The following is an 18,190-nucleotide window of genomic DNA, read 5'->3' on the forward strand; positions in this document are numbered from 1 at the left end:
CCAGGTGTTTTATGGGTATTTGCAAATAAGACACTATGCCCAATCTTTTGCCCCGAACCTCCAATTCTCAGCGCCAACGCCCTTTGAGAGCTTGATGTTGGAGGGCTCTGCACGCCGAGGCTTAATTTCAGATATATATCGGCTGTTAAACTCCTACTCCTTTTCCACCCAGGGTAAGCTTGCATATATGCTTCGCTGGGAGAAGGCATTGGGAGAGGAAATTCCAGAGATAACGTGGCGGATGATCTGGTCTCAGGCAGCAAAGAGCTCCTTCTGCACGCTCTACAAGGAGAACGCCTACAAAATACTTTTTTTTGGTACCTGACGCCAGATGTTCTCCATGCCATTTACCCTTCCAGCTCAGATAGATGTTGGCGCTGCCAGGGAGCCAGGGGGACACTGTATCACGTCTATTGGACTTGCCCCAAGATAGTGCCTTTCTGGACGGAGACACAGCTCTTACTGTTTCGCCTTCTAGGAGTACAGGTCCCCAGAACTCCAAAATCATTCCTCCTTAGAGTTTCTACTCTGCAGATTCCCAAACATTCAAAAAAACTGCTTAGACATGTTCTGACGGCCGCGAGATGCCTTGTTGCCCTCCATTGGAAACTACAAGACCTGCCCACCCAAACAGACTTATACACCAGAATAAAAGACATAGAGCTGATGGAAAAAAATACAGCTAGATTACAAAATAGATTGGAAGCACATGACAAAGTCTGGGAAGAGTGGCATAGACGAGAGGACCCACCCTGAGCTGGTGGTTGAGCCTCCCCATTCCTCTCCCTCCCTCCCCACCCTATCCTATCTTTCTTTTCCCAACTGTGTTCTTTTTTCTCTCTCCTCTTTGGCTTTTGCTGAGGTCCATGTCGGAACCTACTTGTCCACTACTAACTCTTATGTGGAACCAGCTATGAATCCCTTCTGTTTGGTTTATTATTTACTAACGTTTGATGTATACTGGCTTTATTGCTGGTCTGTTGAAGTCTGTGCATTACAGTGTCAGTGTTCTGTTTATTCACTTGCTTTTATGTTCAATAAAAAAAACCTGTTATTTGAAAAAAAAAAAAAAAAAAAAAGAAAAGAAAATGGGTCATGGATTGGTATTCCAGCATGACAATGACCCAAAACACGTGGCCAAGGCAACAAAGGAGTGGCTAAAGAAGAAGCACATTAAGGTCCTGAAGTGGCCTAGCCAGTCTCCAGACCTTAATCCTATAGAAAATATGTGGAGGGAGCTTAAGGTTCAAGTTACCAAACGTCAGTCTCGAAACCTTAATGACTTGGAAAGGATCTGCAAAGAGGAGTGGGACAAAATACCTCCTGAGATGTGTGCAAACCTTGGTGGCCACCTGCAAGAAATGTCTGAACTCTGTGATTTCCAACAAGGGTTTTGCCACCAAGTACTAAGTCATGTTTTGAGAAGGGGTCAAATACTTATTTCACTCATTAATATGCAAATCAATTTATAACTTTAATGAAATGTAGTTTTCTGGATATTTTTGTTGTTATTCTGTCTCTCACTGTTAAAATAAACCTATCATTAAAATTATAGACTGATCATTTCTTTGTCAGCGGGCAAACGTACAAAATCAACAGGGGATCAAATAATTTTTTCCCTCACTGTACATACTAGGACAAATTTGGACAGGAACCAATTCACCTACCAGCGTTTCTTTGTCTTTGGAGTGTGGGAGGAACCTAGAGTACCCAGAGGAACCCACACAAGCACATGAGAACATGCAAACTCCATGCAGGTAATGTCCTGTTAGAATTTGAACCAAAGACCCTAGTGCTGCAAGGAAGAAGTGCTAACTGCTAAGCCACCATGCTGTGAAATTTTTTAAAATAATAATTTAACTGCGTTCAGAGCAACAAGCCATATTCCAGCTGTCATTGTGATAAATAAGGTCCTCCTCAGGAGCAAGTATTAAACTATTATTTATTGTATTACCTGACTGGTTAACACTGTAGTGGGTATTCTCGTTTGTAGTTAAAATCATCAGATTGCTTTGCACTTTTTATACATATCAAACTGGTTGTCCTAGATTTTTATTTTGAAATGTAAACTGTCATTGCAGATTTTTGTGATGCCTTTATAGTGCACAAATATGTGTTATTGACTGGGCATGATGCACTTTTTTTGAACAGAGGATCTTATAAAGTCTTCAAATGGCATAAAAGAGAAGAACTGGACAGACATAGATGGAAAATAAATATTCACAGCCAATAAGTTCTGCTAAACTATGAATGAGTTAAGCTCAAAATTATACCCTCCAATCCTACACTGTATTTATTGATGTTGCAGGGGAGTAGGCAGAGAGGGGTGGTTGGTATTTACTCAGGCGTGAATGATGGATGACATCTTAAATTTGTGCCCAGGGATTGAAGGTGAACTGTGACAGCCTTATTTATCTTGGGAACGGAGGTTGGGTCTACAAAAGACTAGGTGCTTGGAGATGCCAGACATTGACAAATACATCTCACTAGATTTTGGGACATTGTTGGTTATCCTTTTCTACCACCTTATAATGTTCCACACGCTGTTTAAGTTTATAGACAATAAATGTAACCTAGAATATTTCCTGCTTTTTAAAAGTGTTTGATTTTGATCTACTTTTTTTTCTTTCTTTTTTTTTTTTACTATTTATCGTTTCATGCTGAACTAGCTTACACTTAATTTAGCACTTCAATCCAACTTACTAGGTTGGATTGTGCGAAGCAACTGAGCAGTACAACTTCTGGTGTACTTGGAGGCAGGCATCCTAAACCTTGCTAGATTTGGGTGTACATGAGCCAATCTTGCAAATTCAGGCCCTTCACATCCTTGCTACATTTTAGTATTTTGCGGTGTATAGAGCAAATGTTACACAAATATCAAGTATCTTAAAGCACCTTTATTATCTTGCATTAATCTTCTTTTTTAGGCTTTCTCTCCTTGATTTTCACCTGGTGATTCAGCCAGGAAGTCTGTTGTTTTTCAACAGTACCTTCTCTCCTGCAAATGTAGCAGTTAGAGTGTTGAGATAAATTTACCACGGACAGGGATGCTTACAATGATCGGCTTTTATTTGTGTAAAAAACATTACCCCAAAGAAAAAATATTGCTTTTAAATTAAAAATTAAAAAACAAACAAACAGTGTAGTAACATTCTTTTCTGCTCATGAGTTCCTGCATCCCAATAGGTGACCTTGCAAACCTCATCTGTGGGTACGATGCCTTCCCCAAGTCTCATCACCTACCCCATGTAGACAGAATACAAATTGGCTATTTCCCTTTGTTAATTGAACCCCAATGAATTTGTAGATCCTGAAAAAAATGCTCCCTATTGTTCTGTTACTGTAAGTGGGGCAGTAGGCAGTTAAGTATATCTCCCTTCCAACTCTGCTGTTATGAACAACACTTATATATGCAACATATGTGAGACATCTGCTTTATGACTGGCCACTGCTGGGTTTTGCAAAGCATTAAAATAATGTTGTGCGGTGTGCTGGAGAGCAGGGTTGAGGCTTGGTTAGCAGCCCATTGCACAACAGTTCAACTCAAAAGCTCATGATAAAACCGTTTTAATATATTATCTTTACATAGAATGAAGCCTAGAAAACCAAATACAATGTTTTGGGAATGTATAGTTGGTATGTGTTTTCTTTCTTCCTTTATAATGGATAGGACTAAGATTTTTTTTGTATATTTTTTTTATATTAGATGAGCAGAATCTTACCAGAATCTCTGGTAAGATTTCCTCTCACTTCCTCCCATTTCCCCAGTGGAAATTTCTTCATACTTCCTCCCTCCTTCCAAATGGAAAAATTCCTCTCATCTTCCCAATGGGACACTGGTGACACACAAAATAAATCTGCCTGAGGTCTTAACCATTTTTTAAGCCTAGTACACACTGCTATTTTTTTCGTTCAACCCAGCGGGTTGCATGAAAAAGAACTGACAGCTCAGATTGGAGCCGCTGTACTAACAATCAAATGTTAGTACAGCGATCTCCCCTGCTATTCTATTTTGTTCTGACAGAACACTCTGGTCTGCGCAGAACAGGAGCCGGTCGGCAGACCATTGTAGAATTGGGTGCAGTTCACACGGGCCAAATTTCGGCTGGTTTCTATTGAACTGGTTAATGCCACCTGGCATTCGACTGGTGTGTATGGGGCTTTATTCTATCTAAATTTAAAAAAAAAGTTTGGGCTTTGGATACTTTAAATGTTTACATTAAATTCAGTGATCTATTTTTGTGTGTAGCTAAGAAAACATACCTGATTCACTGGGGCCCAAATCGTCACTGAAATTTGTTTTGAAGGTCTTCTTTGGATTTTCAGACTCCTGATACTGTTATACATATAAAAAGCACATATACTCTGTAGCAAGTTTTAGGCACCACAAAGTTCATGTATATTTGTTGTGACTCTGCGTTTCATGTTCTTTTTCTCTTTGTGTTCTCTTCTTACAGATCTTTGGATGGATTGGAGGGTTTCATTTGTCTGGAAGAGCTAATACTGGACAACAACCTGCTGGGAAATCATGTTTGCTTCCCTTTACTTCCATTCCTCCACACATTGACTGCCAATAAGAATCAGATATCCTTTTTACATAAATCAGTCTGGTAGATCACTTTCCATGTCATAATGTAAGTATGGTAGTGAAAAGTGAAACGTGGCTCTGTAAATTATTAAAAAAAAAAATGTAAAGCTGTGTCGAGGAGATCTCCCTTGACAGTCAATAGTGCTGTCATGACTTGGCCTGCAGTTTTCCTGCCTGTGTAATTCTCTACTTCTTGCTTCAGTGCTTCCCCTAGTCCTCTGATTCCTTTCACACATGTTGTATGGTTTCTGTGCTCACCTATGGGCATCTCCTGCTATTCTGTGGGTTTATATTTTCTTTTCCTTCCATCACTTCCTGGCCCGCCTCCAAGTTTGCTTCCCTATATAACACATGCTCAGTGCAGCCCATGTTGCTTGAGCAACTTCCTAGTTCTCTGAGCTCCTGTTTATCTTGTTTATCTAGTATTATGTGTATTCAGTGTCTGACTTCCCATGCTTCGTCTACCGTCTGTACTCGCCTGCCACTCGTCCTTCATTGGCTTGTTTCCTGGATTTCCTTCTGTCTCCTGCTGTTTTTACTCTGCACATGTGAGTGCTCTCCGCATCCTTAGCTGGGCATACCTGGGGGCTGTGACCTGGTTCCAGCTTGCTGCAAGTCCATCCCCACCATCAGGGGCCCTGGTGTAGAAGCAGGCTGAAGCTTAGACTCCATGCCCTGGAAAACCCTGAGTTGGCGATCTACAAGGGTATCAAGGGTATAAACTATCACAGACATTTAACCCTAACCTGCTATTAGATAAGAATAATGTACCCTACTAAATCTTTACTATTTATCTTGTGTATGAATAATTGGAACAAAAATATTGTGTGGCTTATATTTTGTAGGTTTTTTTGTACTAAAAAGAAAAATAGGTATTATTTCAAAGGGGGGCACTCAGAAACGACTTTGTTTTATTTAGCTACATTCATACTTTACATTTGTCTCTATTTCCTCATACAAAAAAAGGGTTGACATGAATGTCTGCACATGAACTACCACAAATCTTGTTAAGCAGGGTATAGAACAAAAGGACTATCACACACAAATGTCTATAACCCAGCCCATTGTTCTATGGATTTCTGTACTTCCATTTCAAGACTTTAAGGACACAAATCACCTCTCAGTGACATGTCAAACCAAAGAATAGGTAGACAGGTGATGAATTGGTTTATGGTATTGTGTATAGCCAGACTATACCAAAAACACATGTAGGGTATTTCTGTTATTGCTTTTCCCCTAGCAAGCTAGGTTTAAATCTAAAACATGCAAAAGCTACTGCACAGAGGATAATACATTGTTGGACAATATACCCATCAAAGTAGGGCCCCTGCTCTGTTAACAAGGTTTTTTTTTAACATTCATGAGTGTAAAATGTGTAGATCCACAAAGGCTAAGCTGGTATTCTTTCAGTCTAATCAGTTGAATGATCAGTGCATATCAATGGCCAATGGACACTTTGTGAACAGTTAGACATGAAGGGTTCATGAAGAAATATTTGCTAGCTTTACTACATTGTACATCATGCATACCCAACACTCTTTGTCTTTTGCTTAGTAAGTTCTTATTGTTCTAAAAAATATTTTGCTTGGTCTCCTTGAAAATTACTGAAAACATCAAATAAGTAAACCTTTTACAGATTTTCTTTTTTTGTGATGGATTAGTATGGCTACATGCTAGACTTTTTACTACTTGGGAAATTAGAGCTATGCAGACCTACTTTTCTGTCTCCATGTATTTCAGTTTCCTGAAAAAGTCCTATGACTGAGCAATATCCAAGCTTTTTCTTACCGTAAGTGAAGAAAAATTCCTAAACTTCTGGAGTCCTTTGTTATATCACATTTGCCTCACACTGGTACTAACTGAATTTGGCATGATTTTTACCAGGTTGATAGTAGACAGCATACTCCAATTCTACAGGCCTTGTGGCCCAGAATTGCTCCAGAGCCCCCAACTTATCTGTGTCTAAGTAAGTCAAATGGTTGTTGTGAATGGAGATTTAAACCTCATTTTCTGCCAAACATTCTTTCAAATTGCCTGTAAGCACCCAAAACTACAGCAAAAAGTTTGGATTTGAATGTTTGATGTTCACTGTTGATTTTTACATCACTGTTCGTCTATGTCTAAGTCCATTCTCCAAGATTTTCAACTCTACTTTCCATAGGGTCGATGAAGGTGTGGAGTCTAATAAAGACAGAGTCACTGTGTTTGGTCGCAAACCTTGCAAACTTTGATAGGCTGTGTTGTCTTTCTTGATGTCTTTTAGAAATATTGTTGTATAGTCTAGGTCTACAGTTGCTCACCCTTAATTCTTAAATGATGTCCTTAAAGCCAATTTTAAGAATCTTTGCTGCAAAATAAAGCTGTCCAAATATCACTTGACAGTCCTCCAATCTACCTGTTTTTAGCTGCACAGAACAATGTTTAGGGGATCCTGCAGACACCACTGGCTAAAGGGTTGAGTAGGGAAAGGTTATACTATTAGATGTTTAGTCTTGTCTGTGTCCTCATTAAATATATTCTTCTCAATAGCCATGTAGTCACCAGGTAAGGAAGTGGTGTTAAATCTCCCCAATAAGATATTATAAGTCTACCCATTTTAAATTAGAAATCATGTGCACATATTTTAGATGGATTTAAGCTTCAAAGCCTTTACAGGGCCTTAATCATAACTGTTCCTGTCAGTGGAGATGGGATGGAGGAGACTTGGAAACATGATACTGCTGGTTCTGCCTATTCCATGATGGAACAAAAACAGTCATACCAGATTTCTAAGCAATAGCAGGTTTGAATGTATAAGGATTTGCCAAGACCTTTGTCTTAATAGTCTTACAGTACTCCACTTAAAAGCAGCTTGCATTAAAATATCCTACAGTTGATTAGCCATACAAATAACTAGGTTGAAATAACTGACTTTCATGTGCTACTACTGTAGCTGTCAGCATAAATACTGTGTTTGTTTTATATACATATTTAATACACATCACTCAAAAAAGTAAATTGAACATTAGAAAACCTGTTTTGCAGTTTACTCCCTTACATAGCTAGTGGAAGGATATGAGAATGTTAAAGTAGAAACATATTTGAAGATAAAATCAGTATTGCCAATATGTTTAAACTAAAGACACAAATCTGTTAATGGAAGCAAACAACTTTTCTGCAGTTTAGTCACAATCAAAGGACTTTAGGAAGTGGCACAATAAAGAAATAAACATTTGAAATATTTGTGTGAGCCCTCTGGTGGTAGAAATACAGTATGCAGTATCTCATGGACTGCAAAAGAGAACAGCTGCTTGGAAGTTTTAGAAAAATGTTTTATTTATCAGATTAAAATTTTCCCAGTTATGATAGGGCTTTTCCCACGTGTAGCACAGCAATGCTTTCATTAATAATATTACCTTAAAACTTTTAAATTTAAACCAATTAAGTTATTGGTAATCATAAACAAATGATTATACCTTAAACATAAGGGAAAGGGTGTACTGTAACATGACAGCCACTTAAAAGACAGATTTAATTTTCCTAGCTTTTGCAGACTGCTAAAATACATTTGGATGTTGTGTGTTACCCTGCTTGAATGGTTGAAAATCTATTATTTTTCCATATTTTATCATTTAGGGCATATTTATAAAGCAGTGAATGTGACATTCACGGGTGATTAATCATTTTTTGTAATTTAAAACACTTGCATCAGGAAGATTTACCTGCAGTGAATATTTGCTGAATGTCACATTTAATACTTTAAATTTTCCCCTTAATTATTTTAATCTGATCAAAAGGAAATGACAACACAGAAGAAGAAGGTAGCAGTTTTTTTGTATTTAGAGTCTTTTCACAATGGCAGGCCATTTATTCTCTAATAAATTTTGATAACTATAGTTAAAGATAACATTCTAGAAGATAAAGGTTGCCCTGGACCTTACATGTTCCACTCCTCATGCAGAGTGTTCACTGGATGGTGAAAAATACTCATACCCTCCTGAGCCCTTTTGGGGAAGATATAATTAGAACGTTTGGATTTTCCTGGTTAATATAATCCTTTTAGGATAATCTTGGTGTGGTAGTATTTCTTTTCTCCTTCCTTCATAAACATGCATGTTTGTCTGTTCCAGGTATTCCTAGTTTTGTAAATGCCTTCCAGTGGTTTGATCAGTACTTGGGGGGGGGGGGGGTATTTAAGTAGTAATGGTCATTAAAAGAAGAAAAAAAAAAAAAAAAGATGAAAACAACCATAAAAGAAAACATGAAAAATTAAGGGTTGAATTATATTTTGCTGAAAATCTGAACCAAAGTGCTGGGGAATGATGCAATGCTTCTCCCCAATTCAGCTTGAATTGCACACATAATTTAGTAATTGTTTATTCTGTTTTTTAGAGAAAGGGAAACAACCCCTAAACGATCACAGATTTTTTTGTATTTTGGAAAGTCTGACGTTTTTGTTATGGTGCAGAAATTTTATTTGTCATAACAAGCACTTATGACACAAATATTATTATCTATTTGGAGTTAACTGTACATATAGTAACTCAGTTTTTGCCGGCACTCAAAATGGTTGCATTACTTGAAAATATCAAGCCATGTTGGCTAATAAAAAGCTAATTATGTGATTATTTAAAGTATCACTTACAATAATTGTTCCATTTGTGGGTGCTGTTACACAAAAAGATCTTCTAACATGCAAGAAAATTGTTGAGATGAATAGCAAACATTCCTTTTTTCAGTGGAGAAAAGGGAGCAAAGCTTTGATGGCCCAAAATTTGTGGTAGTTATCACTTGTGCATGAATGATTCTCACTACCCAAAGGTCTCAGTGTTTGTGTACTCTTATGCACTAGAAAATGTTATGCTGATTTTACCTACTTTCTAGCAGCCTTCAGTGCCATAAGAGTTGAACAATTGAAGCCAACCTACCACAAAAAAAATGGATTATTTCAAGGTTTCCATAGAAACTGTTGATCGCTGATTGATTTATTCTGTTAGGCTCTTGCAATTTAAAGTCAGTTGAAAACAGCATAAATTTGACTTGTCTGTGGCCTTTCTTTAGCTTCCCTCTTTGGTTAAAGGACCACTAGTGCCCAACCCTAGGGCCAAGGGCTGCATGTGCTTTGGTGCTTGGCATTGCATCAGTCATAAAATGGAGCTATTCCAGAGGGATGGTCTGTCGAAGGTGTGGTAGACCGTTTGGTGAAGGAGGATTGTTTTGTAGCAGATTCCTTAACATTTCTTGTGATACCTGACAGAGCTGGACCACTTTCTGGACTCACTGGCTGTGTCTGCTCCATCCTTGGAGTACCTGAGCTTGCTTGGTAACCAGGCTTGTCCGAATGAACTTGTTAGCAAAGAGAAAGATGAAGATGACTATCAGCGATACAGGTTGGTGGCCTTTTAAATTTAAATTGTTGATTTTATGTGAACACAATATAGCATTTAAGTTTGTTATGTATCAACACTAAATCTCTGAAGTGGTATAGAGTGCAGGTATCTTGTTTTCAATATAAATGTCACTTATCTTAACCACACAGTACAGGACACAGGAATTCATTTTGGGTTTTATGTAACCCCTTGATGTCCATACAATGGACATCCACACCATGAGGTTACAGTTTTTTACTAGTGTCCTTACGTGATGGACACCTGCTGTTGGAGAAGATTTTTTTCTATTTTTCACCCAGTTTCCTTTCCTCCTTCAACTGACACATCTGTGAAAATCTGACTGCTTATTGCCTTATAGCTCACTAGTAGTTTCCTGATTAGTTACCCATGGCGTGAACCTAGGAAACTGTACCCAGACCCCATGGCAATTGGCCAACTTGTAATGTTTGCTCTGGCATTGGCTCCTGTGTTAAGCGCTTACCTTAGCACATGGTGCATTGCATGTAGTTAGCCACAGGGTGCTAGCCACATCCAGGACTGTGGTTCATTCCTATGAAACCTGTCCTTGAAGACCCCTTCATGGGAATGCCCTCTGTAATGGGTGAGGCCTAGACCCAGGATGGGACCAGTGACATTAATAAGGCAAAGCAAGGTTTCCCTGCATCTTTATATACCAGTGGCTATACATGTCTTGTTAAATTGTTATTTGGATCTGTAGTACACACAACTTTATATTCTTTTATCCTCTGAGGCACGCCACAGTGCTAAGAACACAAACAGTTTTGAAGGCACAGTTTACAGTACAACCTTATAGTTTACCTAATTAAATTTGGCAGTCTTTTTTTCTACCTCACTACCAGAAGCTCCCCTCTGGCTAGTAAAGTAGTGCTTATACTCCTCACTTTACAATTTCGGACACCATTTTCCACTAACAATGCAAGATGATAATTTGCTGTCTCACCTGATGCTTAATAACCTCAGTGACACAGCCAAAAGAACTGAGCGCTAAGCCTGGGTTGTTGAGATTCACACCAGACATGCTGAATCCTCCTCAGTTTGCCTCTATTCTGTGAGTACCCTGAAGGGGAAGATCCTCACTTGGCAATGGTGAATTGCAGGTGCTTTGGTACTGAAGCACATGAGACAAGTACTGTGAGTTCTGTAGTAGATCCTGAGGAAACTCTTAAGTTCCTCTCAGGTTAGTAGCTGTTCCCTTGTTCCAGAGTTTTTACACTGACAATATTCCAGCCCCCTGATGTTGGCTCCCATGCAGCCTGTCTGACAAAAGCAGAATTTTCTGCAACTATGATTTATTCCAAAGGCTATTCCCGCTTCTGGAAGCAATAAACGCTTTTCTGCCTCTGCTCCCTCGTAATATATTCAATCATTAGGACTTGAATTGCCTGCTCACTTACACTTACATTTGCAGGAGGCTGACGCTGACATTTTAGCTGCTGAAGGTTTTTCACCATTGAAATTTCATGAAGTTAATCCTTTGGCTTCTGGCCATATGCTGGCCACTGTGAACTCACTGATTAGTCTCTGGATAGTTCCAACTAGTTCTGCACAACATTTACATACGCCATCAGGCTTAGGAAGGAAGGCAAAGTCTAGAAACTTTATACAGTATGTTGATTGGTCTAACTCTGAGAGGATGTTCACTCCTCTGTACATGTTTGCTGTCTTGTACCTTATGGAAGAGGAATTCAAAAAGTGTTCCCACTGTGGACCCAGCCATTCTTGCATTGAATAAACAAGCTACTGTTCATACTGAGGGCATTCTCTCCTTCAAGAATTCAGTTGGTAGGCATTTGGAGACTCTTTAGAAATCCTACTTTACTCTGGCAGATGCAGCAGTCTGTTGCCAATCTATCAGTTGCCCTGACTATGGCAAACTGGACTGGAGAATTCAACAGTGAATTTAAAAAAATTAAATACATTTAAAAAATAATCCTATTCTTTCTACAAGACTACAGCTTTTCCCCTCCACCCTACTATATGCTCCTCTATCTTTGTGGCATGCTGATCACTTCCCCCATACTCTACAATCTATCACTTAGGGTAGCTCTCACCTGGGTGTACCCTCTTAAAAGGTCCTTAGTAAGAACGGAACCTTCTCCTCTTCTTTGCCCCTTTGCAGCTGTAGTTATGCATTGGCTCACTCTGTTTTTCTTCCTGCTAGCCATCCTTTTTTTGCGCTACAGGGGGACAAAGTACCCTGGAATCCAACTGGGTGGTTATTTTGCCTCTTTGCTTGGCCTTCTGCTCTTGGAAACGAGTTTGAGTCCCTTCTTCCAGAGGTGACAGGGTTCTTGGGCTTTTTCTGCATCAAGCATGTTTTTTTTCCCAGGTTGCATGGCTACCACCTGATCCTTTGTTCATATTTTCATAACTGTTTTCTTCACCAGGTAGCTGTTGGGCCTCCGAATTGCGTGCCTCAGATGCAAGATGCTTATGCTGTCAACTGTTAGTCCCTTGTTTTTTCCTGTAGGCCTGTTGCTATTGTTTTGGCTATTTTGTTGCCCAGCCATTCACCCCTGAAATGCAGAAATGGGTATGTAGTATGGGCAAAGAATCAATACCTGTTTCCTGTACTGTGCAAATAACATAAAATTAATATTGACATACCTGTAAATTCCATATCTTGGAGTACAAGACAGAACACAGGTTCCTCTCCTCTTTTCTCTGTGATCCCCTTACTGCTTGCTAAAAAACTGAAGCCTCACAGAGCAGGCTGGATTATATGGATACGCTGGAAATCACTTCTGTCATGTGAAGGTAGTGGCAATATAACCTATGGTCTAAGATGGTACTCCAAGATACAGACTTTTCATCAAAATTCCTTTACTCTTCCTTTCAAGTGGCTCATCTTAAAAGTCAGCGTGCCTAGCAGCAGCATCTTCCTCTGTAATCAAACAGGAGATGGTATTTGCCAACAGAAATTATTGTAATTGCAGCCTAAAAAGAAGTATTTGTTTGGAATATGGCCAGATTCCAGTGCTAGCTATGTAAAGCTGTATATTCTCTGCAGAGAAACAGGGCTTCTTTTTTTTATGGCTGAATATAACAATGGGCAGCACAGTGGCTAAGTGGCTGGCACTTGCAGCAATGGGGTCATCCGTTCGATTATCAACCACGGCACTACCTCCCTGAAGTTTGCATGTTCTGCTTTTTCCTGTGTGGGTTTCCTCCTGGTAGTCTAGTTTCCTCCCACACTTCAAAGACATGCTGGTAGGTTAAATGTCTCCAGTCTGAATTGGTCCTAGTATGTGTATGTATGAATGTGAGTTAGGGACCTTAGATTGTAAGTTCCTTGAGAGCAGAGCTGGACTTACCATTGGGCTTGACCGGGCTCAAGCCCATGGGCGCTGCCCAATAGGGGGCCTAATAGTGTACTCGGCTATACTCGGCTAGTTCCGCTCACAGTCACGCCTAGTCCCACCCTATGATGGACATAACACAGGGACTGGGCGTGACTGTGAGCGGAGCTAGCCGAGTACACTCGGCTATGTATGTATGTCGGCGGCGCTCGGCTCCGCTCACAGTCACACCCAGTCCCGCCATTGGACCTGTGTTATGTCCATCATAGGGCGGGACTGGGCTGGACTGTGAGAGGAGCCGAGAAAAGCCGACAGGAGCTGAGATACACAGGACCGGCTCTGTGTATCTTGGTGGAGCCATATTTAAACTGCAGTGACACTGACAAGTCACTGCAGTTTAACTGCAGCCTGGGCAAGGCTGCAAATGACACGGACAAGGCTGCAGATGGACACTGATAAGGCTGCAGATGGAGGCTGCAAGACTGCAAATGACACTGACAAGGCTGCAAGGCTGCAAATGACACTGACAAGGCTGCAAGGCAGCAAATGACACTGATAAGGCTGCAAGGTCACTGGGCAAGGCTGCAAATGACACTGAAAAGGCTGCAAATGACACTGGACAAGCATGCAGATAAGCGCTGTGCAAGGCTACATTGATTGGCATTTAAATGTAAGTTTTTTTCCTTAAATATTTTTTTTCCTTAAAATTCCTTAAATTCTTATCTTGAGGTTTACTGATTGGTTATTGGCAGTTACGTAGTGCCTCGTTTACTGCCGTTGAGAAAACCTGTCTGTATTAGACAGTGATGTAATGGCGGACAAAAGGTATCAGAGTAGCGCTCTTAAAAGAAAACTAAAGGTTTAAAGTAATGTATAGAAGTTAGGGCCCGAAAGTGACTCAAGCCCAGGGGCCCCCACCACCCTAAGTCCTGCCCTGCTTGAGAGCATGTGATGACTGATGTGAATGTATAATATATATGTAAAGCTCTGCATAAATTGTTATAAATAATAGTCTGGGGGGTCCTTGCACATACGGATTTCATCTTTTTACCCTAAGATACACAGATGTGATAGGCAATCAGTAGATACTTAGAAAAACACATAATGCAAACAGAAACAAATTGCTATGAAAAGAGATGCAATTATAGTATTACATAGTGAATATTTATCTGATTAATGTCAATATCTTTATTTACTAGTTTTTATATAAAAAAAACATACATTATACTGATATCTGAAGTTACACCTGGGGGAGAGGCAGGTTTATTTCCAAACAGGAAAATTTTTCAGTTCTCATACCTGGTGTTCAGATGAATAATGCTAATTTTATTTATTTTATTTCAGGGACTTATATGGCACTGTCAATTTACGCAATACTTTACATATCTGTTATACATTCACATCAGTCCCTACCCTCAAGGAGCTTACAATCTAAGGTCCTTAACTCACATTCATACATATACATACTAGGCCCAATTTAGACAGGATCCAATTACGGTAACCTACCAGCATGTCTTTGGAGTTGAATGGAGTAGAATGAGCTTAAAACCAGTGTCAGTAAAATTAAGACCGTTTTAGAAGATGTCAGCAAGTAAAGGCCCACTCTAAGTACAGGTTTTGCTGCTTGCTGCTTAGTTTTCATGGAACAGAACATATTTACCTGTATATGTCAAACACTGATCTCTTTTATGATACAGTTTAGATGAAATGGTCAAGAGACCTTCATTCTCAGTTGGAGCATTCAAGCATTGTCAGTTCTTCCAATAATACATCAATCTCCTCTTTCTTTGTGCCATTTATAAAGAAACTGACACCACACATAACCTAAAGTAAGCTTCACTCATGTTAAACTCATCCTTGGATATTGTATATATCTTGATGGTCTGGTTGCACACAACTTCTTAAGGTAGACACAGAAATTGTAAGCGTTTCTCTCAGACCTGCCAAAGTATCATTTAAGGAAGAGGAGATAGACTATTCGGTTCAATTTAAATATAAAAAATATAAAAATAAAATACAGCAATCAAAGACCAATGATATTATAGTTTGTCAGTATCTGTTCCCATATATGTTTCCTAAAGCTGATCTCCAGTAAACAGCTAAATACAAAGATGAAATACATATGTGAGAGCTGGTTTACCTCCCAAAATTATTTGTATTTCTGTCCATCCAGTCCTGAAATTTACACAGCTCTGACACACAGTTTCATTTTCACTTGCATGTCTCTTCCTCAGACCACCCTTAGAACAGAAAAACGAGAAGAAGCACACTTATGAGCTTATCTCTCTGTCTTTCTGTTCTCTCTCATATCAGCATGCCCCTTTGCACTGTGGCACATTCCTTAAACTGCTTCTCCATCTCCCTCTCTAAGCTCTCCTGCAAGGGGACTGCAAAAGGATGATATCAAGTCAGATTAAGGCAGGGGCGTTGCTAGGTCTACAAAAGATCTGGGGCTAGAGCCCATAGCAACGTAGTAAAGAAAGTCGTATGCTTGGGCGGGCATACACATGTATATAATATACGTGTGTGTGTGTATATCCCCAGAGAGTCCCCCCTTACATTAGGACCCCTAACAAGGCCCCCTTACATTAGGATCCCCAGAGAGCCCCCCCCTTAAATCAGGGTCCCCAGAGAGTCTCCTCCTTAGATTAGGGTCCCCAGAGAGCCTCCCCCCTGCATCAGGGTCCCCAGAGAGCCCCCCACTTACATCAAGGTCCCCAGAGAGCCTCCCCTCCCCTTGGGGACCCCTGCTGAGACTCGGGGCTATGGGCCCCAGATTCGGGGCTATAGCCCCACAAGCCACCCCCTAGAGACACCACTGGATTAAGGTATGTTCATACTTGCTATAGAAAAAAAAATACATTAAAATTACATGTAAAATTATATGTATTTATGATTACAGAGTTAAACAAAAGTGTATAATTGAGCAAAATTTTAAATCATATAGTCATTTTCATATTATATTTCAATTACTTCTAGTCTACTCATATTATATATATGAATGATCTTGAAACTAACTTTGTGAAGAATCCCACACATTTACTTGAAGTATGTGACACAGACATTTGCAGGCTTAAAGTATACCAATCTTAACATTTCCAGCATTTTTGCATAGCTGGGGTGCCATAGTTGGGGTGTACAGCTGGCCAAAGAAGTGAACGACTGTACCCCCTGTACTTGCGTAAATGCTGGTGCAGTTACTAGGCTATGTGCATATGACGTGTTTCCTGAACACATTTGGGAAACACACCGTGCATGCATGTGTAGGGAAACACCAATGCAGAGACTCCTTGGCATTACACGAGTACAAGCACATACAACTATGTATTCCTAAGAGTGGCTGTACATACCTACTGCTGCACCTCTCTGGCTCCAAACATCTGTGATTATAAGCACATATTCACAATGCCCTGTGTCACACATTTCACAGAGCCTGCTGTCTGAACTACGAGGGGGAGGGGGGATTTTAGGAGTCAGTAAAGGAATCACTGCTTGCAGGCAGCAGGGTACCATGAGATATGTTGTCCTTTAGCAGGGTTTGTTTTTTGGTACAATACATTTTTATTGAAGATTTTAGAAAAGTACAAAACAAGAATTCACCCACGCAGGGGCCAGTTATATCCATACATAAATCAGCGGTGGTGGGGTTTTTTTAAAGTGGTTGTAAAGGATTAAAAAAAAAAAAAAAAAGAAAAAAACAAACATATCTATACTAACCTGCTCTGCGCAATAGAATTCTCCTCCTTTTCTTGAGTCCCCCATCAGTGCTCCTGGCTTCTCCCCCCTTTCTGGTACACCCAATAGGAAACTGATTCTCACAAGGGCTCTTGTGCGGGCATGTTTCCGAGCTCTGTTGCTGCTTCTATTGACACAGACAACGGGACTCGGCCCCGCTCCCTCGTCACTGGAGTTGATTGACAGGAGCGGGAGCCGATGGCTATCAAACTGCCCAGGGATGAGGGACAAAGCCCAGAGAGCCGCGGCTCTCATGCACAGTGCTGGATCGCAATGGGGTTCAGGTAAATATAGGGAGGTGAGGGGGAAAGTCTGTGACGCAAAAGGTTATTAAGGTAAAAAAAAACTTGAGGCTTTAGGACCACTTTAAGCTGGAAAATGCTATACTCCGTACTGGCACCTGTGACTCTGATCCTGTATGCAGAGCTACTGAATGTCCTATTCACTTACCAACTCTGGGGGTATTGGTATCGACTGCTCCAAAACCTAAATTTTGCTTTGTTTGAACCATTTGGAGGTGAACTTGCTGTTGTGTTCCTGATCATTGTTTTGCTGCATAACCCAAGTGCACTTGAGCTTGAGGTCATGAACTGATGGCCGGACATTCTACATAGTTACATAGTTACATAGTTAGTCAGGTTGAAAAAAGACACAAGTCCATCCAGTTCAACCATAAAAAAAAAAATAAATAAAATAAAAAATATAGTACAATCCAATATACCCAATTCTATACCCACAGTTGATCCAGAGGAAGGCAAAAAACCCCAGCAGAGCATGCTCCAATTTGCTACAGCAGGGGAAAAAATTCCTTCCTGATCCCCCAAGAGAGAATCGGATTTTCCCTGGATCAACTTTACCTATAAATGTCTGTACCCAGTTATATTATGTACATTTAGGAAAGTATCCAGGCATTTCTTAAAGCAATCTACTGAGCTGGCCAGAACCACCTCTGGCGGGAGTCTAGTCCACATTTTCACAGCTCTTACTGTGGAGAAACCTTTCTGTATTTGGAGATGAAATCTCTTTTCCTCTAGACGTAAAGAGTGCCCCCGTGTCCTCTGTGTTGACCGTAAAGAGAATAACTCAACACCAAGTTCACTATATGGACCCCTTATATATTTGAACATGGTGATCATATCCCCCCTTATTCTCCTCTTCTCAAGAGTGAATAAATTCAG

At 40.1% G+C, this 18,190-nt stretch overlaps 1 protein-coding gene across 1 annotated transcript in view; it reads left to right on the forward strand.

Moving 5' to 3' along the window:
- Positions 1-18,190, forward strand: part of LRMDA (leucine rich melanocyte differentiation associated) — a 1,415,555-nt gene that overhangs the window by 802,087 nt on the left and 595,278 nt on the right. The window contains exons 3-4 of the mRNA XM_073595197.1: positions 4,458-4,584; positions 9,818-9,957. Of these exons, the coding sequence (XP_073451298.1) occupies positions 4,458-4,584; positions 9,818-9,957 (267 nt within the window). The remainder of the gene's footprint in view (positions 1-4,457; positions 4,585-9,817; positions 9,958-18,190) is intronic.

This window comes from Aquarana catesbeiana, linkage group LG08 (genome assembly GCF_042186555.1).
Source record: "Aquarana catesbeiana isolate 2022-GZ linkage group LG08, ASM4218655v1, whole genome shotgun sequence".
NCBI classification, from domain to species: domain Eukaryota; kingdom Metazoa; phylum Chordata; class Amphibia; order Anura; family Ranidae; genus Aquarana; species Aquarana catesbeiana.